This window comes from Lepidochelys kempii, unplaced genomic scaffold (assembly GCF_965140265.1).
Source record: "Lepidochelys kempii isolate rLepKem1 unplaced genomic scaffold, rLepKem1.hap2 scaffold_61, whole genome shotgun sequence".
NCBI classification, from domain to species: domain Eukaryota; kingdom Metazoa; phylum Chordata; order Testudines; family Cheloniidae; genus Lepidochelys; species Lepidochelys kempii.
In genome coordinates, this window is record NW_027333641.1 from 113,845 (window position 1) to 137,087 (window position 23,243).

The following is a 23,243-nucleotide window of genomic DNA, read 5'->3' on the forward strand; positions in this document are numbered from 1 at the left end:
TAACTCCCCATCCCTCCCCACCCCCACCCCCCACCCCAGTGGCCTTCACAGCTGTAGGGACGGTAACAGTTCACAAGAGCAGGGGCCTGAAACTCTGAGATTGGCCCCGGCAATTCTAGGCTGCAGGAGACTCAGACCCCCAGGGCTCTGCTCAGAAAAAGGGCATTTTACTGGGGAGAGAGAGGGCACAACCCCACTCAGCACAGCCTGCTCACAATGCACATTCTCCCCTGTCCCTCCCCTCCCCATCCCGTCTCTGCTCCCCACTCCCTGCCCCATCCCCTCCCTATCCCATCTCTGCTCCTTCCTTCCTTCCCCATCCCCTCCCTATCCTGTCTCTGCTCCCTCCTCCCTTCCCCATCCCCTCACTATCCCGTCTCTGCTCCTCCCTCCATGCCCCACCCCTCACTATCCCATTTCTGCCCCCTCCCTGTCCCCTCCCCTAACTATCCCGTCTCTGCTCCCCCTCTCTACCCTGCCACCTCCCATCACTATCCTGTCTCTGCCCCCCTCCCTGCCCCCTCCCCTCACTGTCCCGTCTCTGCCCCCCTCCCTGCCCCCTCCCCTCACTGTCTCGTCTCTGCTCCCCCCTCCCTGTCCCCTTCCCTCACTATCCCGTCTCTGCTCTCCCTCCTTGCCCCCTCCCCTCACTGTCCCGTCTCTGCTCCCCCCCTTCCCCATCCCCTCACTATCCCATCTCTGCTCCTCCTCCCTGCCCCCTCCCTTAACTATCCCGTCTCTGCTCCCCTCTCTACCCTGCCCCCTCCCATCACTATCCCATCTCTGCCCCCTCCCTGCCCCCTCCCCTCACTATCCCATCTCTGCTTCTCCTCCCTGTCCCATCCCCCTCCCCTCACTATCCCGTCTCTGCTCCCACTCCCTGCCCCATCCCCTCCATATCCCGTCTCTGCTCCCCCTCCCCTCACTATCCCGTCTTTGCTCCCCCCTGCCCCCTCTCCCTTCCCTCACTATCCCATCTCTATTCCCCCCTCCATGCTCCGCCCCTCACTATCCCATTTCTGCCCCCCTCCCTGCCCCCTCCCGTAACTATCCCGTCTCTGCTCCCCCTCCCTACCCTGCCACCTCCCATCACTATCCTGTCTCTGCCCCCCTCCCTGCCCCCTCCTGTAACTATCCCGTCTCTGCTCCCCCTCCCTACCCTGCCACCTCCCATCACTATCCTGTCTCTGCCCCCCTCCCTGCCCCCTCCTCTCACTATCCCGTCTCGTTCCCCCCTCCCTGCACATCCCCCTCACTATCCCGTCTCTGCCCCCCTCCCTGCCCCCTCTCCTCACTGTCCCGTCTCTGCTCCCCCCCTTCCCCATCCCCTCACTATCCCGTCTCTGCACCCCCCTCCCTGCCCCCTCTTCCTCCCCTCACTGTCTCGTCTCTGCTCCCCCCTCCCTGCCTCCTCCCCTCACTGTCCCATCTCTGCTCCCCCCTCCCTGCCCCATCCCCTCAGTATCCCATCTCTGCTCTTCCTCCCTGCCCCCTCCCCTCACTATCCCGTCTCTGCCCCCCTCCCTGTCCCCTTCCCTCACTATCCCGTCTCTGCTCCCCCTCCCTGCCCCCATCCCCCTCCCCTCACTATCCCGTCTCTGCTCCCCCATCCCCTCACTATCCCGTCTTTGCTCCCCCCTGCCCCTCTCCCTACTATCCCGTCTCTGCTCCCCCCTCCATGCCCCTCCCCTCACTATCCCCTTTCTGCCCCCCTCCCTGCCCCCTCCCTTAACTATCCCATCTCTGCTCCCCTCCCTACCCTGCCCCCTCCCATCACTATCCCGTCTCTGTCCCCCTCCCTGCCCCCTCCCCTCACCGTCCCATCTCTGCTCCCCCTCCCTGCCCCATCCCCTCACTGTCCCATCTCTGCTCCTTCTCCCTGCCCTCTGCCCCCTCCCCTCACTATCCCATATCTGCTCCCCCCGCCTCACCCCTCCTCTCACTTTCTCGTCTCTGCCCCCCGCCCCCTCTCCCTCCCCTCACTATCCCGTCTCTGCTCCCCAATCCCTGCCCCGTCCCCTCCCCTCACTATCCCTTCTCTGCTCCTCCCTGCCCGCACCCCTCACTATCCCGTCTCTGCTCCCCCTCCCTGCCTCATCCCCTCCCCTCACTATCCCATCTCTGCTCCCCCCACCCCTCCTGTCACTATCCCGTCTGTGGTCCCCGCTCCGTGCCCCTCCCCTCACTATCCCGTCTCTGCTCCCCGTCCCTACCCTGCCCTCTCCCATCACTATCCTGTCTCTGCGCCCCTGCCCCCTCCCGTCACTATCCCATGTCTGCTCCCCCAACCTGCCCCATCCCCCTCCCCTCACTATCCCGTCTCTGCTCCCCCCTCCCTGCCATCACCCCTCACTATCCCATCTCTGCTCCCCCCTCTCTGCCCCTTTCCCCTCCCGTCACTATCCCGTCTCTGCTCCCCCCTCTCTGCCCCCTTCCCCTCACTATCCCGTCTCTGCTCCCCCCTCTCTGCCCCCTTCCCCTCACTATCCCTTCTCTGCTCCTCCTCCCTGCCCCCGCCCCTCACTATCCCGTCTCTGCTCCCCCCTCACCCCTCCTCTCACTATCCCGTCTCTGCTCCCCCTCCCTGCCCCCTCCCCTCACTGTCCCGTCTCTGCTCCCCCCTCACCCCTCCTCTCACTATCCCGTCTCTGCTCCCCGTCCCTACCCTGCCCTCTCCCATCACTATCCTGTCTCTGCGCCCCTGCCCCCTCCCGTCACTATCCCATGTCTGCTCCCCCAACCTGCCCCATCCCCCTCCCCTCACTATCCCGTCTCTGCTCCCCCCTCCCTGCCATCACCCCTCACTATCCCATCTCTGCTCCCCCCTCTCTGCCCCCTTCCCCTCCCGTCACTATCCCGTCTCTGCTCCCCCCTCTCTGCCCCTTCCCCTCACTATCCCGTCTCTGCTCCCCCCTCTCTGCCCCCTTCCCCTCACTATCCCTTCTCTGCTCCTCCTCCCTGCCCCCTCCCCTCACTGTCCCGTCTCTGTTCCCCCCTCACCCCTCCTCTCACTATCCCGTCTCTGCTCCCCCTCCCTGCCGCCTCCCCTCACTGTCCCGTCTCTGCTCCCCGCTCACCCCTCCTCTCACTATCCCGTCTCTGCTCCCCCTCCCTGCCCCCTCCCCTCACTGTCCCGTCTCTGCTCCCCCCTCACCCCTCCTCTCACTATCCCGTCTCTGCTCCCCGTCCCTACCCTGCCCTCTCCCATCACTATCCTGTCTCTGCGCCCCTGCCCCCTCCCGTCACTATCCCATGTCTGCTCCCCCAACCTGCCCCATCCCCCTCCCCTCACTATCCCGTCTCTGCTCCCCCCTCCCTGCCATCACCCCTCACTATCCCATCTCTGCTCCCCCCTCTCTGCCCCCTTCCCCTCCCGTCACTATCCCGTCTCTGCTCCCCCCTCTCTGCCCCTTCCCCTCACTATCCCGTCTCTGCTCCCCCGTCTCTGCTCCCCCCTCTCTGCCCCCTTCCCCTCACTATCCCTTCTCTGCTCCTCCTCCCCTCACTGTCCCGTCTCTGCTCCCCCCTCACCCCTCCTCTCACTATCCCGTCTCTGCTCCCCCTCCCTGCCCCCTCCCCTCACTGTCCCGTCTCTGCTCCCCCCTCCCCGCCCAGCCCCCTCCTCTCGCTGTCCTTTCTTGTCTTCCTCCCGTCGCTCCCCTCACGCTGTCCCTTCTCTGCTCCCCGGCCCCTCCCTCCCCCTCCGGCAGGCAGCCCCCAGCCCAGCTGTGCGCGGCTCCCTCTTTCCCCTGGCCCTGCTCCCGGTGGCGCGATGAATCGTGCAGCCTGGGGAGGGGGGGTGGAGAGGAAGGAGGGAGCGGGGCGGTGAGGGGCGGGGAGGGGGCCGCCGGATCGGGTTGCAGCAGGAGCCTGCGCTCCCAGCCCAGTGCGGACCCTGCGTCCCCGGCTCCCGAGCAGCCAGCGGAGCTCGAGGACGGAGGCAGCGAAGATCCCTGCAGCGGGCACCGGCGCTCGGCAGCCGCGATGGGGAGTCGGTGCCCGGCTCCGCAGGGGCGCTGTGCGGGGCCGGCTGCGGGGCCGTGACTGCGCCGCGGAGCCCGACGGGCGTAAGTGCTGAGCGCTGGGGCCGGACCCCCTTTCCCCCGACCCTGCGCCTCCCCCCTCGGCTCCCCGCCCCCGCCCCCCCGGCTCGCCCGACCCTGCGGCTCCCCGTCCCCGCCCCCCCCGGCTCCCGGACCCTGCGGCTCCCCGTCCGCGCACCCCCCGCTCCGACTCACCGTCCCGCGCCCCCCTCAGCCCCTGTGCCTCCCCCCTCGGCTCCCCGTCCCCGCCCCCCCCGGTTCCCCCGACCCTGCGCCATCCCCAGGCTCCCCGCCCCCGGCTCCCCGCCCCGCACCCACCCCTCCGACTCACCGTCCCGCGCCCCCCTCAGCCCCTGTGCCTCCCCCCTCGGCTCCCCGTCCCCGCCCCCCCCCCGGTTCCCCCGACCCTGCGCCATCCCCAGGCTCCCCGCCCCCGGCTCCCCGCCCCGCACCCACCCCTCCGGCTCCCAGTCCCGCGCCCCCCTTCTTCCTCCCCCCGGCTTGGCGCCGCGCACGGGGCGGCGCCCAGACACAGCGGGGATGGCCGCTTTGTGCTCTCCTGGCACGGGGACTGGAGCGGGCTCCCGCGGGCCCCAGCCGCGTCCCCGCAGTCCCTTCCCCATTCTCGGCCTCTGCTCCGCATCCCTCCCATGGCCCAGGTACCCGCTCCGGAGCCCAGAGGCTGTTGGGCGCCGCTCCTTTCCGGGGTGGGGGGTAAGAACGGGGTTCCCGGCCCGCCCCGTTTACACGGTCACGGCCCCTCCGGTAAATTCTTGCTGGGGAAACCGAGCGCTTTGTTCTGCTCGGCAGTGCGAGACAATGGGGTGCGGAGCCTGGAAGGGGGGTGCCCGCAAGGGGGGGGTTGCACATGCTGTGCCTGGAGGGGCAGCGGGTCCAGAGGGTCCCAGGGTCTGGCTTTGGCCACGCTCCGGGAACGTGTCAGGCCACTCGGGTGCTTTGGCTGCGCAGGCTGCGTGGGCAGAGAGGGTGTGGGAGAGACTGTGAGTGTGTTTCTGCTGGACGTGTGTGCTAGACACTGTGTGTGCCAGCTGTGAGTGCATTGTGTGTGTGCGTGCACACGCCCACTGAGTGTATTGTGTGTGTTACAGACATTGTGTGTGTGTGCCTGTGTGTGTGTGCCCACTGAGCGTATTGTATGTGTGCGTATGTCTGTGTGTGTGCGCACCCACTGAGTGTAGTTTGTGTGTGAGAGAGAGACGTGTGTGTGTGTGTGAGACAGAGAGAAAGACACACAGTGTGTGTGTGTGTGAGCCAGGTGGGAGTGTATTGTGCGTGTGAGAGTGACGTTGTATGTGTGTGTTGGAGAGAGAGAGGGCTGTGTGTGTGCGCGCCAGCTGGGAGTGTGTTGTGTGCATGACAAGGCTGTGGTACACTATCTGAGAGGGTCTGGAGTACGGGTGGATGTTGATCTGGCTGCTCCAGAGCCAGCCTTTGCTCAAGGCATTTGCAGACCCAGACTGCTGGTAAGGGAATGGGGGAGGAGGGCACCAATGTACATAGTAATGGTAGGGAGATGGGGTCATGCTGCAGGCCAGGAGGAGCCGAGGAGGGGCTGGAAGGGGGAGCGGTGGAGAAAGGTCAGGCTGCAGGCCATGGGGGAGCCACGTAGGGCCTGGAAGGAGGAGTGTAAGAGAGGGTGTCAGGGTACAGGCCATGGGGGAGCTGGGTAGGGTTGGAAAGGGGAGCAGTGGATATGGGGTCATGCTGCAGAGCAGGAGGAGATGGACAGGGGTTGGAAGGGGAAGTGGAGAATATGGGGCGGGGGGGGCAGCTGTGCACCAGCTGGGTAGGGGTTGGGAGGCAGAACCACTGCCGGTCATTGATGGGCTTTGTCTGGCTTTGAAGGCTAGCGGTTTGAAGTTGTGGGTATAGGGTAGTCTGCGTGAAGACTAGGGCTCAATAATATTTTTACACATATAGGGACCTCATAGACTTTAAGGCCAGGACTGACCATCATGATCATCTAGTCAGTGGGCAAGACCCACCAGGAGATACCTGGAAAAGAATTCTCTGTAGTCACTCAGAGTCCTCCCCCCCACCCCCCCATCTAGTGTCCCGTCTCCAGCAACTCCAGCAACTCCAGTTGGGGAGTTTTGCTACTAGCAGTCACCGATCGGACACATGCCATTGTACGCAGTCCCATCATACCATCCCTTCTACAAATTTATCAAGCTCAGTCTTGAAGCCAGTTAGGTGTTTTTGCTCCCCTTGGGAGGCGGCTCCAGAACTTCACTCCTCTGATGGTTAGAAACCTTTGCCTAATTTTGAGCGTAAACTTGTTGATGGCCAATTTGTATCCATTTGTTCTTGTGTCCACATTGGCACTTAACTTAAATAACTCCTCTCCCTCCCTTGTATTTATCCCTCTGATGCGTATATATAGACAGCAATCGTATCTCCCCTCAGCCTTCTATTGGTTAGGCTAAACAGGCCAAGCTCTTTGAGTCTCCTCTCGTACAGTGGGTTTTCCATTCCTCGGATCATCCTAGTAGCCCTTTGCACCTGTTCCAATTTGAATTCATCTTTCTTAAACATGGGAGACCAGAACTGCACACCGTATTCCAGGGGAGGTCTCACCAGTGCTGTGTATACTGTGAGTGTATTTCTATGGAGCCAGCATGCAGCATTAGCACTATTTGCATTGTCTTTGACTGTGCCTATGCTGCTTGGTCATACCCTCTGTGCCACTCCCTTCACTGTCCTTCCAGTAGGGGTCATTGGCGCCTAATTCACCATGCCTAGTAGATGGCACTTTGGGTAAATCTACACTGAAGCTGGGCAAATAATTTCCAGCATGGGTGGACACACTCACTCTAGTGCTAATCAAAATTCTAGCATGCTAAGAATAGAAGTGGTGCACTGATGGCACAGGACGGGCTAGTTATCTGAAGCAGGATCCTGTCTGAAATCCTGTGTACATCTTCATGGGGTTAGCCTGTCCTCCTGCAGCTACAGTTTTTAGCATGCTAGCTCAATCAGAGCTAGTGCGGGTATGGCTACCCGGGCTGGAAATTACACTTCAGGTCCAGTGTAGACGTACCCCTAGACATGCCAGGAGACAGGAAATTCTGTAGCTGGATGGACAGTTGCATGTGCTCTCTGTTTTCCTGCTGTTTCCTTCCCCTGCTCATCAATAACCTGCCTCTCCTTCCCCTGGGCCTGGATCTCCCAGTACCTCTGATATGCCAGCCCTGTGCCGGGTATTGGAGGCCCAAGGACATGAGTGAAGCTGGAGGTGCAGTTGCTGGAGGGAACCCAGTGCATTTTAATCCAGAACACAAACCTTGCTAAAGCCCCATCATCTCCCCTGCCTCTTTCCCTCTCCACGCCCCCGCTCCCCGCCCCCAGCTCTGTGGTCTGGAATCCTGGTGTGGCATGGTGGGGGGTGCTGCTGGCTAATGGCTTTCTGCAGGGTGGCTGAGTCTGCCATTGGTTTTATAGGGAGCTCAGTGCCTCGGGAAGGGAGGGGAGTGAGCAAGCGAGCGAGGCAGCCTGGCTCACATTACACAGGCAGGGCTTGGACCAGCCGCGCCAGCCCCTTGCACTGAGCTATCTGCTAATTGGAAGCAGCTGTTGGGATTTGGTGACTCTGCATCCACTGAGGTCACCGCAGCCTTCCCCACTGGCCTGAGCCTGTGAGGCTCATCAGGATGCGGGTCTGCCCGCGCCTTGAACAGCCTGCTCCCAACCTCTGCCCAGGGCAAGCAGGGAGATCCAACAGCCGGGCCTCCTGGTGTGGGGAGGGGGAACAGGCCTGAACCTCCCAGTCCCCAACCCTACCAGGGCACACATGAGACGGGAGATACGAGTCTGCACACACTCCACACACACCCAGCTGCCCTCGATACCCCTCAGCTTCATTCCTTCCCCAGTCACCCTCCAAATTCACCCAGCACCTTCCTAGGTTTGCTGCCCTCCTGGCACTAATGGGATTTGCTCTCCTGTGCAAACCCAGCCCTTTCAGCATGGTAGTTCAGAGCACACATGGATAATGAGTTTATCCATGTCTCCTTTGGGAAATATGGAGTTTAGTTTAGGTTAGTTTACCCACTTCTGTTTATATCACAACAGCATTGAGCCTTGGTCCCGCTGTCACGCTCCAGCTCCCTCTCTCTCCTTTGACTTCCATGGGACAGACCCTCTGCTCCCCACCTGCCTAGCCTCAGCCAAAGGCCTAAACCCGAGATTCCGCACCTCCCATTTGTTCTTAGCCTGACTCAGCATGGGCCCCAGCAAGCCAAGGTTGGGTCACTTGAGACTTATTACAGGCCAAGGGTCTAGCCTGTCTCAACTGCCAGAAATTGTTGCCCCATCCACACACAGAACCCACTGAACCACCCCCAATCTGGGTAAGTATCATTATCACTGCTTTAGCAGGGGGAAGTGAGGTGATTTTTCAAGGCCCTTCAGTGACTCAGTGGCATAAGTCCAACTTGAAGCCAGTGCCAGGATATGAGTAAGTCCCACTGACTTCTTGTATCCTGCTGGGAGACGATCGAGCCCCAGGAGCCGGGACCCTAGAGCAGTGGTTACTAAACCATGGTCCATAGAGAAGCATGGAGTCCCAGGGCACCGGCTGCTCCTCTATGGGTCCAAATGTTGGTCTGTGTTTAAAGAAACTACACGTATAGAAAATGTTTACCTAAGATCGCTTTCCATGTTAGCAATTGTTGCAGCTTACAGGGAAGCTATTTGTATTAAGGCAGATCCACTTCTGGAGCTGGGAATAGAACCCAGGAGTCCTGACTCTCTGTGCCCCTGGAAAGGCTTAATACTGCTATGGGGTGCTTCAGCCGGTCCAGTCACATCCATCTCCCCAGTCACACACTAGTTTATCGCCAGCTGGAAGCCAGCAGCCCCCACCCATCTCCATCCCTGAACGCAGTGAAGTTCCTGCCGCCCCATGTCTGACATGAGCAACTCCTGAGTGTGGTTATGGGACCCACAGCAAATGCTTTCAAGAGAGTCCAAGTATGAGCTCATGCTGACGCCATCCCTGCAGACCACTAAGCCCTGCTTCACCGGGGGCTAAGAGCGGCACTGGGGCTTGTGCGCCTTGATGAGCTTCCTGACTGTTAAGTTGCCCTGCCTGCTCCTGGGGCGTGTGAGCCATGCCCAGGGGGCCAGGCAGCCCTCAGGCTCTCGGTGTAGCAGCATCACAGCCACTCCTCCTTTGCCCATCCCTCGCCCACCGCTGCAGTGAGCTGAAGCTGCAGTAGGGGGAGTGAAGGGGATGGAGCAAAGGAGCCAGAGAGCCAAGAAGCAGGGAGAAGGAGACAAAGGAGGAGTGCAAGCAGCAGAGGGTATGTGGGACAGGGAGAAAATGCACGGAAAGCCAGGGCAGCTGTGGGACTTACAGCCAGCTGCCACATTCCCACTCTGCTGTTACCATCCTGGCACAGTGTCCACTCAGGGGCATCCCAAATCTGTGCCAGGCTAAAATGATGGGCCACTTCTGCTCCAGAGGGACCAGGTTTTAAGCTGGACAATCTCTAAATGGTAGATGCCTGCTGGGTGGTAGAGCCCTGCTGATTTATTGGCCACTGGGGCATGAGGCCCTATCCAGCTCGGCTGCACACTGGCACCTTCCAGTTGATATCAGGTTTGGATCCCCCATTTTTCACACCTAACCTCTTTTCCCCCGGGGGAGTGCCCTGAGAGGGCCTGTCAACATCTCTCGCAGGCTCATACCATGTGCTCCCCAGGTCATTGGCATGTGAGAGCTGAGGGACCAAACCTGGTAATGATGACATTGCTCAGTGCCCTGGCAACCTGCAGTCCTGGGCACCAGCCCCTCTGGAACCCTTCCAGAGCGTAGGGCAGACCCAGCCTGACAGAGCTGACCCATCTATATTCATTTACAGAGGGGGATATTGGGACACAGACAAGGGAAAAGCCTGCTGAAGGTCAGGGTCAGCGCTGGGAATAGAACCCAGGAGTCCTGACCAGCACTCAGCTTCTTTGTGACCCTGCTGCAGAGCCGGGATGGCTCTTGGGAAGAGCACAAGCTGCAATGGGAATGGTCCGTTATAGTGTATAGTACAAGCCTGAACTTCTTGTTAGCTCTGTAGCCTGCCTGGAGCTGGACATGCAGCCCCAGAGGGAGCCCCAGGCCTTCTCCTCAGGCACCAGCAAATGTTTCTGCTCCTCTGTATTGCCCTGGTTTTACTCTTTCTCCTCTGGGTCTAATTTTGTGTAACGACCTCTTTGTCTCATAGGTTTCCTGCTAGAGGGAAAGGAATCAGAGGGAGGAGGCTGGGGGTACCTGGCAGGGCTCCCCTCCCCCTTATGCTTTTCCTGTCCTTTGCTTGCTGCTCCCCTCCTGACCAGCCTCCTCTGATCTGCATTCCTTGCAGGATTAAGGAGCGCACACTGAAAAGGAGACTGAGCCAACCTTCACCTCCGTCCCCAGGGCCTCAGGGATTTGTTAGTGATGGGGTGCCTGAAAAGATCAGCCCAGTTGCTGCTGCAGCTGCTGCTACTTGGGGGCCTAAGGCCAGGGCAGGGCTCTACTGTGCTGGGCACCCTGGATTTACAGATAGATGAGGAGCAGCCAGCTGGCACCATCATCGGGGACATCAGTGCTGGACTGCCCCCCGGCACCACTGCCTACATGTACTTCATCTCTGCACAGGAGGGCAGCGGTGTCACCACGGACCTGGAGATAGATGAGAACACAGGCATCATCAAAACAGCCCGTGTGCTGGACCGAGAGAGCCGGGACCGTTACAGTTTCATTGCTGTCACCCCTGAGGGCATCACAGTGGAGGTGAATGTCCAGGTGAATGACATCAATGACCATGCACCAGTATTCCCCAAGCACCACCGCACCTTTCAAATCCCAGAGCACACCCACATTGGCAGCAGGTTCCCCCTGGACCCAGCCTTCGATGCTGACAGTGGCCTGCTGAACACCCAGGGTTATGTGCTCAAAGGGGAGAATGCGGGCCAAGCCTTCCGCCTGGAGACCCGCAGGGGCCCCAGTGGCGTCCTGTACTTGGACCTGGTGGTAAGCAACGTCCTGGACCGGGAGAACTGCTCGTCGTATTCCCTGCTGCTGGAGGCCTATGATGGCGGCTCCCCTCCCCGGAGCACTCAGATGAGTTTGGATGTGGCCATACAGGACATCAACGACAATGCACCTGCCTTCAACCAGAGCCGCTACCACACCCTCATCTCTGAGAACTTGAAGCCAGGCAGCAGCATCCTGCAGGTCTTTGCCTCCGATGCAGATGAGGGTGACAACGGGGCTGTGGTGTATGAGATCAACCGTCGGCAGAGTGACCCTGATCAGTACTTCACCATCGACTCCAGGACGGGTGTCATCAAGCTCAACAAGGGGCTGGACTATGAGATGAGGAAGGTGCATGAGCTGGTTGTGCAGGCCCGGGACAAGGCTATGCACCCAGAAGTCACCACAGCCTTTGTCACCATCCACGTGCGCGACTACAATGACAACCAGCCCACTATGACCATCATCTTCCTGAGCGAGGACGGCTCGCCACAGATCTCCGAGGGTGCCCAGCCCGGCCAGTACGTGGCACGCATCTCTGTCTCGGACCCCGACTATGGTGAGTATTCCAATGTCAATGTCTCCCTGGAGGGGGGAGATGGCAAATTTGCCCTCACCACCAAGGACAATATCATCTACTTGATCTGTGTGGACCAGCTGCTGGATCGGGAGGAGAGAGACTCCTATGACCTGCGGGTGACGGCCACTGACTCAGGGACCCCTCCGCTGCGGGCAGAGTCGGCCTTTGTGCTGCAGGTGATGGATGTCAATGACAACCCACCACTCTTTGACCAGCAGGAATACAAGCAGAGCATCCCTGAGGTGGTGTACCCAGGCAGCTTTGTCCTGCAGGTGACAGCCCGTGACAAGGACCAGGGTCCCAATGGGGAGGTACGGTACAGCATCCTACACAGTCAGGACACCCACTCCAACTGGTTCACCGTTGACCCAGCCACAGGCATCATCACCACTGCTGCCTCCCTGGATTATGAGAAGGACCCTCAGCCCCAGCTGACGGTGCTGGCCACGGACAGAGGGACACCTGTCCTCTCCTCCACGGCCGTGGTGCACGTGGCCCTGCAGGACATCAACGATAATGAGCCTGTGTTCAGGAGCAACTTCTACAATATATCCCTGAAGGAGAACACACCCGCTGGGACCTGCTTCCTACAGGTGGGGGGACAGCCGGACAAATGGGGGACACCCTGGGGTGCAGGGTGGGGATGGCTGGGCTGGGGGTGGCCAGGCAGGGGGAGAGGCTTAGAGTGGAGGGTAGCCAGGCAGGCGGAGGGGCTGAGGGTAGCCAGGCATGGGGAGAGGCGTGGCGTGGAGGGTAGGAGGTGGCCAGGCAGCGGGAGAGGCCTGGGGTTCAGAGCAGTTGGATGGTCAGGCTGAAGAGTGATCAAGGCCAAGGGTGGGGGATATTGTATGTGGGCAGAAGGAGGGGCGTGGAGGGCAGAGGAGATGGGGGGCAATGGGAGAGGAATCAGGGCCTGGGATGGATGAGTTGGGGGGGTGGGGGACTGACCTGGAAGGGGAAGGGGTCAGGGACTAGTGGGTGTATGGGTCAGAGTGGAGTCCCCCGCCTTGTGTGGGATAGGCAGCAGGGTCTGGGGTGGGTAATATTATCAGTAACAGTATTACAGTGGCATTTAGAGCCTGTGACTGAGATCAGGGGCCCCCTTGTGCTGGGTGCCACACAGACCCCGACTGAGATCTGATTTCTGTGAAAGTGTGTGATTTAGTGGCTTTGAGATACGTGGAACTTCTTCAGTCTGTCAAAGTTGGTCTGTTCAGAGCTGGGAAAAGAACTCGGGAATCCAGACTCTCAGTCCCCTGCCCTCATCACTGAACAGTGGTTCCTCCCTAACAATAACCTAGGAGCCAGCGTCAATGCTCAGTACCATCCAAATCCCTCACAAACCCCTGGGATTCTGCCAGAGACAGAGCATGCTGGAGATGGGATGCTGCTGCTTTGGGTGCCCGTAGCCAGCTGGGAGAGAAAGGAGAGGCCCGGGGTGAAGGGAGGATGAGATCTGCAGGTGCAGTCAGGAGGATGAGAGATGCAGGGGGGCAGCTTCGGGGTCAGGAGCAGAGATGGGCAGAGGGAAGGGGTTTGCTCCATAAGATGGCAAGTCCATGCAGGGGGAAATGCCTGGGGAGCTAGTGTGCGGGGTGTCTGTCTGACATGAGCAAGGGATGAGTGGGGGCACGGTGGGGAAATTGAGTTATTGGGGGCAAGAGGTGGTTCTGAGGCAGTGGGGGGAAAGTGACAGGTGTGGGGGAGGGATGGCTCTGAGGCAGTGGGGGTAAGGTGAGTGGTGTGGGGGAGGGGTGGCTCTGAGGCAGTGGGGGGGAAGGTGAGTGGTGGGGGGTGAGGGGTGGCTCTGAGGCAGTGGGGGGAAGGTGAGTGGTGTGGGGGAGGGGTGGCTCTGAGGCAGTGGGGGGAAGGTGAGTGGAGGGGGGATAGGGGTGGCTCTGAGGCAGTGGGGGGAAGGTGAGTGAAGGGGTGAGGGGTGGCTCTGAGGCAGTGGGGGAAAGGTGAGTGGTGTGGGGGAAGGGTGGCTCTGAGGCAGCGGGGGGAAGGTGAGTGGAGGGGGGTAGAGGGGTGGCTCTGAGGCAGTGGGGGGAAGGTGAGTGGAGGGGGATAGAGGGGTGGCTCTGAGGCAGTGGGGGGAAGGTGAGCGGAGGGGGCTGAGGGGGGCTCTGAGGCAGTGGGGGGAAGGTGAGCGGAGGAGGGTTAGGGGTGGCTCTGAGGCAGTGGGGGGAAGGTGAGTGGTGCGGGGGAGGGGTGGCTCTGAGGCAGTGGGGAGAAGGTGACTGGTGTGGGGGAGGGGTGGTTCTGAGGCAGTGGGGAGAAGGTTAGCGGTGTGGGGGAGGGGTGGCTCTGAGGCAGTGGCGGGAAGGTGAGTGGTGTGGGGGAGGGGTGGCTCTGAGGCAGTGGCGGGAAGGTGAGTGGTGTGGGGGAGGGGTGGCTCTGAGGCAGTGGGGGGAAGGTGAGTGGAGGGGGGTAGAGGGGGGGCTCTGAGGCAGTGGGGGGAAGGTGAGCGGAGGAGGGTTAGGGGTGGCTCTGAGGCAGTGGGGAGAAGGTTAGCGGTGTGGGGGAGGGGTGGCTCTGAGGCAGTGGCGGGAAGGTGAGTGGTGCAGGGGAGGGGTGGCTCTGAGGCAGTGGGGGGAAGGTGAGTGGTGCGGGGGAGGGGTGGCTCTGAGGCAGTGGGGAGAAGGTTAGCGGTGTGGGGGAGGGGTGGCTCTGAGGCAGTGGCGGGATGGTGAGTGGTGTGGGGGAGGGGTGGCTCTGAGGCAGTGGGGGGAAGGTGAGTGGAGGGGGGTAGAGGGGTGGCTCTGAGGCAGTGGGGGGAAGGTGACTGGTGTGGGGGAGGGGTGGTTCTGAGGCAGTGGGGTGAAGGTTAGCGGTGTGGGGGAGGGGTGGCTCTGAGGCAGTGGCGGGAAGGTGAGCGGTGGGGGATTAGGGGGGCTCTGAGGCGGTTGGGGGAAGGTGAGCGGTGGGGGGTTAGGGGTGGCTCTGAGTCAGTAGGGTGAAGGTTAGCGGTGCGGGGGAGGGGTGGCTCTGAGGCGGTTGCGGGAAGGTGAGCGGTGGGGGGTTAGGGGTGGCTCTGAGGCAGTGGGGAGAAGGTTAGCGGTGTGGGGGAGGGGTGGCTCTGAGGCAGTGGCGGGATGGTGAGTGGTGTGGGGGAGGGGTGGCTCTGAGGCAGTGGGGGGAAGGTGAGTGGAGGGGGGTAGAGGGGTGGCTCTGAGGCAGTGGGGGGAAGGTGACTGGTGTGGGGGAGGGGTGGTTCTGAGGCAGTGGGGTGAAGGTTAGCGGTGTGGGGGAGGGGTGGCTCTGAGGCAGTGGCGGGAAGGTGAGCGGTGGGGGATTAGGGGGGCTCTGAGGCGGTTGGGGGAAGGTGAGCGGTGGTGGGTTAAGTGTGGCTCTGAGTCAGTAGGGTGAAGGTTAGCGGTGCGGGGGAGGGGTGGCTCTGAGGCGGTTGCGGGAAGGTGAGCGGTGGGGGGTTAGGGGTGGCTCTGAGGCAGTGGGGAGAAGGTTAGCGGTGTGGGGGAGGGGTGGCTCTGAAGCAGTGCGGGGAAGGTGAGTGGTGCGGGGGAGGGGTGGCTCTGAGGCAGTGGGGGGAAGGTGAGCCGTGGGGGGTTAGGGGTGGCTCTGAGGCAGTGGGGAGAAGGTTAGCGGTGTGGGGGAGGGGTGGCTCTGAAGCAGTGCGGGGAAGGTGAGTGGTGCGGGGGAGGGGTGGCTCTGAGGCAGTGGGGGGAAGGTGAGCGGTGTGGGGGAGGGTGGCTCTGAAGCAGTGCGGGGAAGGGTGAGTGGTGCGGGGGAGGGGTGGCTCTGAGGCAGTGGGGGGAAGGTGAGCGGTGTGGGGGAGGGTGGCTCTGAAGCAGTGCGGGGAAGGGTGAGTGGTGCGGGGGAGGGGTGGCTCAGAGGCAGTGGGGGGAAGGTGAGTGGAGGGGCCGAGCGGTGTGGGAAGGTGAGCACTGGGGCTGAGTCTGCAATGCTGTAGTAGGGTGAGCCATGGGGGCTGGTGTCACACAGCAGTCACCCCTCCCCGGCCCGTACCCCTGAAGGGATGCCTCTCTCAGCACTTTTCTGTTTGGTTCACGAGTTGTGGGGGAAAGGCGGAGCCGGGTTCTGGAAATGCAATTGCGGGAGAAGGGACTGGAGTTCTGTGCCTGTTGGGAGCAGCAAGGGGAAAAGGGGGAAGGGAGCAGGAGAGTCCCTGCCTCAGAGTAAGGGAGGAGGGGGAGCCTGGTTTGCTGGTGCGGGGCCTGGGAATCAGGAACATTGCCTCTGAAGGCCCCTCTTGTCTCTGGCTGAACTTCCGCAGACTCCACACCTGCCCTGGAGGGAGGGCAGCTGTGATTCTTAGGGGCTGGAGCAGGCCCTGGGCAGCAGCCTCCACTCCCTGTGTAATGGGATTGCAGCTGGAGGCTCTTCTCCTGTGAATCATGCAAGTGGCGGGAGCTGTCCAAGCAGGCCAAAGTGGCTGAGGGTTTGGCTGGATTTCGGGCCTTTGGCTCAGTCCTCATGTTTCGTTTGGAAACAGCGGGTCTGGGCCGAGTGCAGGTAACTCCCACGTGGTCACAGCACAAAGCAAACAGCTCACACATCTGCTGCTGCTTCCTCTGAGCCGGGAAACGTGAGAGGATGGGAAAGGAGCCTGGCAGGCAACTAGGCTCGGCACTGGGCCCCAGCAAGGGGAAGCCAGGCCTGAAGAACTGAGCAGAGCCCAGGGGGCACAAATCCATAGCTTTTAGTGCCTCATGATCCAGTCAGACCTCCTGCAGAGTCCAGGCCAAAGAATCCCACTAAATAACTCCTGTGTCCAGCCCAGAACGTCTGGCTGAGCTAGAATGGGTCTTTCAGAAAGGCACCCTGTCTCCATTTACAGATTCTGAATGACGGAGAATCCACCACATCCCTGGGTAAGTTGTTGCAGTGGTTCATTCCCTGCACTGTTAAAAATCTGCATCTTATTTCCAGTCTGAATTTATCTAGCTACAGCTCCCAGCCGTTGGATCTCATTGTGCCTTTGTGTGTGAGATAAAGAGCCATGTTCTCTCAGAAATCTCCTCGCCATGTAGATACTTCTAGACCGTGATTGAGTTATCTTATTATTATTTATTTATTTGTATTGCTGTATTGCCAGGGAGCCCCAGTGAAAACACAGAGCCAAAAGATAGCCCCTGCCCCAAAGAGCTCACAATCTAAGTATAAGACAAAAGGCGACTGGTGGATACAAACTGACGGGAGAAGAAGGAAACAATGAGACAGTTTTGGCCAACTTGACTGGTTTCAGCACACCAGCTTGGCCTTCACCTTCTGTTGGATAATCTATATAGATTGAGTTTCCTAAGTCTCTTGCTATATGTCAGGGGGTTCAGGCCTCAAACCATTCGAATAATGGTCTCACCAATGCTGTATACAGAGGTAACACCACCTGCCTACTCCTATTGTGTAGTCCCCTGGTCATACACCCAAGGATCCCATTAGCCTTGTTAGATACAATATCCTGCTGGGAACTCATGTGCAGCTGGTTTTCACCATGATCACCGAGTCATTTTTAATGTCGCTGCTTTCCAAAAATACAGTCTCCCTCCCTTTAACTGTGACCTATGTTCCACCTTGCATTTGGCTATATTAAAACACGTTTTGTTCAAATGAGCTGAATTTGCCAAGTGATATCCAACAGTGATTTCATATTTTCTACCAAATCATTGATAAAAGATATTGAATAGCATTGGTCTGAGAACAGATCCATACCATTACTTTTTGTGATCTGTTTGCCAGTTTTTAATCCATTTGTCAGTGAACTGAACTAATATTTGGATCAGAAGATCACATGGTACTGAAGTGCCTTGCAGAAGTCTAAGTCTGTTGTGTCAATAGAGTTACCTTTATCAACCAAACTCGTGATTTCATCAAAAAATTATATTAAATATCTGAGCCCTGGAGAGACGAAACCAGACCAAGAGATTATGGCAAATAGTTGAACTGCAGCAAAGGCATCTGAGCCCAGCAGAGCCTGGGGGAGTGTATCTGAGACCCACTGAAGAGGAACTGAGTCTGAGAAGCTCAGGGAGTTGTCCAGGCCCTGGAGGGGCACAATGCAGATAGTTTGCACAGCCACTCAGCCGCTCTCAACCACTGCAGTTCACTTTTGGCTGAAGACATGTGAGCAGAGGCGAGTGAAGGCATTACCCACCGCCATTGCTGCACAATGGGATGGTGGTGCCCCAACAGCCATGCCTGCCTTAGCAGCTCACAGTCAGACCCAGAGCTCCTTACGTACTATAGTACAGAGACTGTTCCATTGAAGAGAGTGATGGGGGGTGGTAAATAATGGTGCATGGACTGTTCCACTGAAGATAGTGATGGAGTGGATTCTATTCCATTCTATTCTATTCTGTGTAGGTTTTCGTACTGCACCCATGACGTAGTATTTGAGTGCCTTCCAGTAGTGCATTAAGCAACATGACCACACATCTGTCATGTGTTGTTTGTTCTCTCATCCTCTCACCAGCTGGAAAAGTGTGTGCAGTGAAGTGTCTTGTTTAGGTATGTTTTTTAAATTATGTTTTTAAATAAATATAGATGTTACTATGTGTTTGTATTAGAGAAGGTAGGATCAAAGACATGCTCTGCAGTTGGAGGGGAAAGTGGTGAGATTTGTGATGGTTCTTAGTTCCTGGGTGAGTTCGTTCCACAGTCTCATGCTGCGCCTGGAGAAGTTTCTGTCTTTTGCACAGGTAAGCTTCACTCTTATTGTTGAGAGTTCCATTGTTCCAGAGGAGCAAACAGCCAACCACTGTCTTCATCCTAGAACTTTAGATGGTCTTTTAGGTATCCTGGGCCCAGGTCATAGAGCACTTTGAAGATAAGAACTGAGACCTTGAAATTTATTCAAAATGCTAGGAGAAGCCATTGTAGAGAGCAGGGACAGGTGTGATGTTTCTTACCATAGCTTGTGTTGTTGAAGAGCCATTCTGCAGCTTTCTGTATTAGCTGGAGTTTCCTAAGTGCTGAAGGTTTCATGCTGAGGTATATAACATCGTTGTAGTCCAGCTGAGAGGTGATGAAGGCATGAATAACTGAGTCCAGGTCTTTGGCTGTCAGGATGGGATCATAGAATCATAGAATATCAGGGTTGGAAGGGACCCCAGAAGGTCATCTAGTCCAACCCCCTGCTCGAAGCAGGACCAATTCCCAGTTAAATCATCCCAGCCAGGGCTTTGTCAAGCCTGACCTTAAAAACCTCTAAGGAAGGAGATTCTACCACCTCCCTAGGTAACGCATTCCAGTGTTTCACCACCCTCTTAGTGAAAAAGTTTTTCCTAATATCCAATCTAAACCTCCCCCACTGCAACTTGAGACCATTACTCCTCGTTCTGTCATCTGCTACCATTGAGAACAGTCTAGAGCCATCCTCTTTGGAACCCCCTTTCAGGTAGTTGAAAGCAGCTATCAAATCCCCCCTCATTCTTCTCTTCTGCAGGCTAAACAATCCCAGCTCCCTCAGCCTCTCCTCATAAGTCATGTGTTCTAGACCCCTAATCATTTTTGTTGCCCTTCGCTGGACTCTCTCCAATTTATCCACATCCTTCTTGAAGTGTGGGGCCCAAAACTGGACACAGTACTCCAGATGAGGCCTCACCAATGTCGAATAGAGGGGAACGATCACGTCCCTCGATCTGCTCGCTATGCCCCTAGTTATACATCCCAAAATGCCATTGGCCTTCTTGGCAACAAGGGCACACTGATGACTCATATCCAGCTTCTCGTCCACTGTCACCCCTAGGTCCTTTTCTGCAGAACTGCTGCCGAGCCATTCGGTCCCTAGTCTGTAGCGTGCATTGGGTTCTTCCGTCCTAAGTGCAGGACCCTGCACTTATCCTTATTGAACCTCATCAGATTTCTTTTGGCCCAATCCTCCAATTTGTCTAGGTCCCTCTGTATCCTATCCCTCCCCTCCAGCGTATCTACCACTCCTCCCAGTTTAGTATCATCCGCAAATTTGCTGAGAGTGCAATCCACACCATCCTCCAGATCATTTATGAAGATATTGAACAAAACTGGCCCCAGGACCGACCCTTGGGGCACTCCACTTGATACCGGCTGCCAACTAGATATGGAGCCATTGATCACTACCCGTTGAGCCCGACAATCTAGCCAGCTTTCTACCCACCTTGTAGTGCATTCATCCAGCCCATACTTCCTTAACTTGCTGACAAGAATACTGTGGGAGACCGTATCAAAAGCTTTGCTAAAGTCAAGAAACAATACATCCACTGCTTTCCCTTCATCCACAGAACCAGTAATCTCATCATAAAAGGCGATTAGATTAGTCAGGCATGACCTTCCCTTGGTGAATCCATGCTGGCTGTTCCTGATCACTTTCCTCTCATGCAAGTGCTTCAGGATTGATTCTTTGAGGACCTGCTCCATGATTTTTCCAGGGACTGAAGTGAGGCTGACTCGCCTGTAGTTCCCAGGATCCTCCTTCTTCCCTTTTTTAAAGATTGGCACTACATTAGCCTTTTTCCAGTCATCCGGGACTTCCCTGGTTCGCCACGAGTTTTCAAAGACAATGGCCAATGGCTCTGCAATCACAGCCGCCAATTCCTTCAGCACTCTCGGATGCAACTCATCCGGCCCCATGGACTTGTGCACGTCCAGCTTTTCTAAATAGTCCCTAACCACCTCTATCTCCACAGAGGGCTGGCCATCTCTTCCCCATTTTGTGATGCCCAGCGCAGCAGTCTGGGAGCTGACCTTGTTAGTGAAGACAGAGGCAAAAAAAGCATTGAGTACATTAGCTTTTTCCACATCCTCTGTCACTAGGTTGCCTCCCTCATTCAGTAAGGGGCCCACACATTCCTTTGCTTTCTTCTTGTTGCCAACATACCTGAAGAAACCCTTCTTGTTACTCTTGACATCTCTGGCTAGCTGCAGCTCCAGGTGCAATTTGGCCCTCCTGATATCATTCCTACATGCCCGAGCAATATTTTTATACTCTTCCCTGGTCATAAGTCCAACCTTCCACTTCTTGTAAGCTTCTTTTTTATGTTTAAGATCCGCAAGGATTTCACCATTAAGCCAAGCTGGTCGCCTGCCATATTTACTATTCTTTCGACTCATCGGGATGGTTTGTCCCTGTAACCTCAACAGGGATTCCTTGAAATACAGCCAGCTCTCCTGGACTCCTTTCCCCTTCAAGTTAGTCCCCCAGGGGATCCTGGCCATCCGTTCCCTGAGGGAGTCGAAGTCTGCTTTCCTGAAGTCCAGGGTCCGTATCCTGCTGCTTACCTTTCTTCCCTGCGTCAGGATCCTGAACTCAACCAACTAATGGTCACTGCCTCCCAGATTCCCATCCACTTTTGCTTCCCCCACTAATTCTACCCGGTTTGTGAGCAGCAGGTCAAGAAAAGTGCCCCCCATAGTTGGCTCCTCTAGCACTTGCGCCAGGAAATTGTCCCCTACGCTTTCCAAAAACTTCCTGGATTGTCTATGCACCGCTGTATTGCTCTCCCAGCAGATATCAGGAAAATTAAAGTCACCCATGAGAATCAGGGCATGCGATCTAGTAGCTTCCGTGAGCTGCCGGAAGAAAGCCTCATCTACCTCATCCCCCTGGTCCGGTGGTCTATAGCAGACTCCTACCACTACATCACTCTTGTTGCACACACTTCTAAACTTAATCCAGAGACACTCAGGTTTTTCTGCAGTTTCGTACCGGAGCTCTGAGCAGTCATACTGCTCCCTTACATACAGTGCTACTCCCCCACCTTTTCTGCCCTGCCTGTCCTTCCTGAACAGTTTATAACCATCCATGACAGTACTCCAGTCATGTGAGTTATCCCACCAAGTCTCTGTTATTCCGATCACGTCATAGTTCCTTGACATCACCAGGACCTCCAGTTCTCCCTGCTTGTTTCCAAGGCTTTGTGCATTTGTATATAAGCACCTGAGATAACCTGTTGATCGCCCCTCATTCCCAGTATGAGGCAGGAGCCCTCCCCTCACAGACATTCCTGCCTGTGCTTCCTCCCGGTATCCCACTTTCCCACTTACCTCAGGGCTTTGGTCTTCTTCCCCCGGTGAACCTAGTTTAAAGCCCTGCTCACTAGGTTAGTCAGCCTGCTGGCAAAGATGCCAGTCTCCTAGCCAACCAGAGATGGTAGAAAGCATTATTCACTACCATTGCGATGCGAGAGCTCAGCGAGGAATCCAAGCGTTCTCCTAGACTACAGACTGAATTAGCCAATTGTGGATATGAACTTTCAATCAAAGGAGACTGCACCATAGCTTCAAATGCATCAGAATACTTTCCTTTTCCCACCAGTATCACCTTTATCATGCTTGGGTTCAGTTTCAGCCAGTTATCTTTAATTCATGAGTTTATTTCATCCAACCTCTGTGTCACGTTGGTGGTAGCATGTGGTGAAGGGTAGGTAAAGCTGTGTGTCACCTGCATATTGCTGATGCTTGAGTCCATGGTGTCTGACCACTTAGTGGTTGCATGTAGAGGATGAAAAGGAAAGGATGATCAGAGAAAATATCAGCTGATTCTTGTGGATCCCCGCAGGTGAGAGGTCTAGTGGTGGAGGTGCAGTCTCCCATCACAACTCTTTGGGTGTATCCCTCCAGGGAGGGCTCAAACCATTTTAGTGTATTCCCTTGGATGTCTTGATAGTACTGAATTCTGCAGGGGGGCTGTTAGCTGGTGGGTGCAGGCTGGGCAGATTCGGGCATTTTGAGAATTTCCTGAATGTGTGTGGTAGTTTTTTGTGGTGCTTGTTGCTCAGCTCTGATGCAGACTCTAGGCACCAAAGATTGATGAAGCAGTTTACCACCCTAGATTGCTCCTTGGGGATGAATTTGGCAGTCTCAATGGAGGCTGATAGACAGGTTCTCTTGGCCAGTAATAAAGCCTCAGCATAGACTTTGAGGAATTTATGTTTGATCCTTTGTTGGCCAATGGCCTTTGTTTTCTGCCTGTTGTTGCACCTCTGTCTTCATCCAGTGCAGGATGTCAGAAAACCAAGGAGATCTGTGTGAGCAATGGGGAGCAAGGGGCTGTTTGGGGACCAGCTTGTCAGCAGTCAAGGCCAGTGTAGAATAGGTTCACCAGGTGCTTGACTCCTTGTGTTGTGAGTGCATGCTGTTGTCCTTTAGCAAGCTTTGGAAATGGTTGAAATCCATGACTCTTTGTGGTTGAATATGGATTATTGGTCTTTTTTGTTGCTGGAAGGTCTCTGGCCACTGCCTTAATGGGTTGATTGTCCAAGACAGCAGCCAGGGTCTAATGTCCTCTGTCTTGATATATGTCCAAGATCAGGTACAGGCTATGACCAGATGTGTAGGGTGGACTAGAGATGACGTGTGAAAGTCCTAGGGAGGCACATGAGGAGATGAGTTTTTTGGGTTTTGCATCTAATAATAATAATAGTGCACAGACTATTCCCTGGACAGTGGGAGGGGGGAGGGGGATAATAATGGTGTGCAAACTGTTCTGTTGGAGATAGCAATGGGGGCAGGTGGGAGAAAATTATGGTGCACAAAGTTTTCCATGGGAGAAGGGGTTTGGAAGTGATCCCATTTTCAGAGCTCTGTGCTGCAGACTCCTTCTGAGGGACCTAGTGGGGCAATTCCTGGGAAT

General features: G+C 57.0%; 1 protein-coding gene across 2 annotated transcripts in view; it reads left to right on the top strand.

Moving 5' to 3' along the window:
* The first annotated feature begins 3,846 nt into the window (after positions 1 to 3,846).
* DCHS1 (dachsous cadherin-related 1) overlaps positions 3,847 to 23,243 on the top strand; it is a 120,795-nt gene continuing 101,398 nt past the window's right edge. For both annotated transcript variants that reach the window (XM_073327118.1, XM_073327119.1), the window contains exons 1-2: positions 3,847 to 4,067; positions 10,421 to 12,249. In XM_073327118.1, coding sequence (XP_073183219.1) covers positions 10,498 to 12,249 — 1,752 coding nt within the window. In that variant the 5' untranslated portion in view covers positions 3,847 to 4,067; positions 10,421 to 10,497. The remainder of the gene's footprint in view (positions 4,068 to 10,420; positions 12,250 to 23,243) is intronic.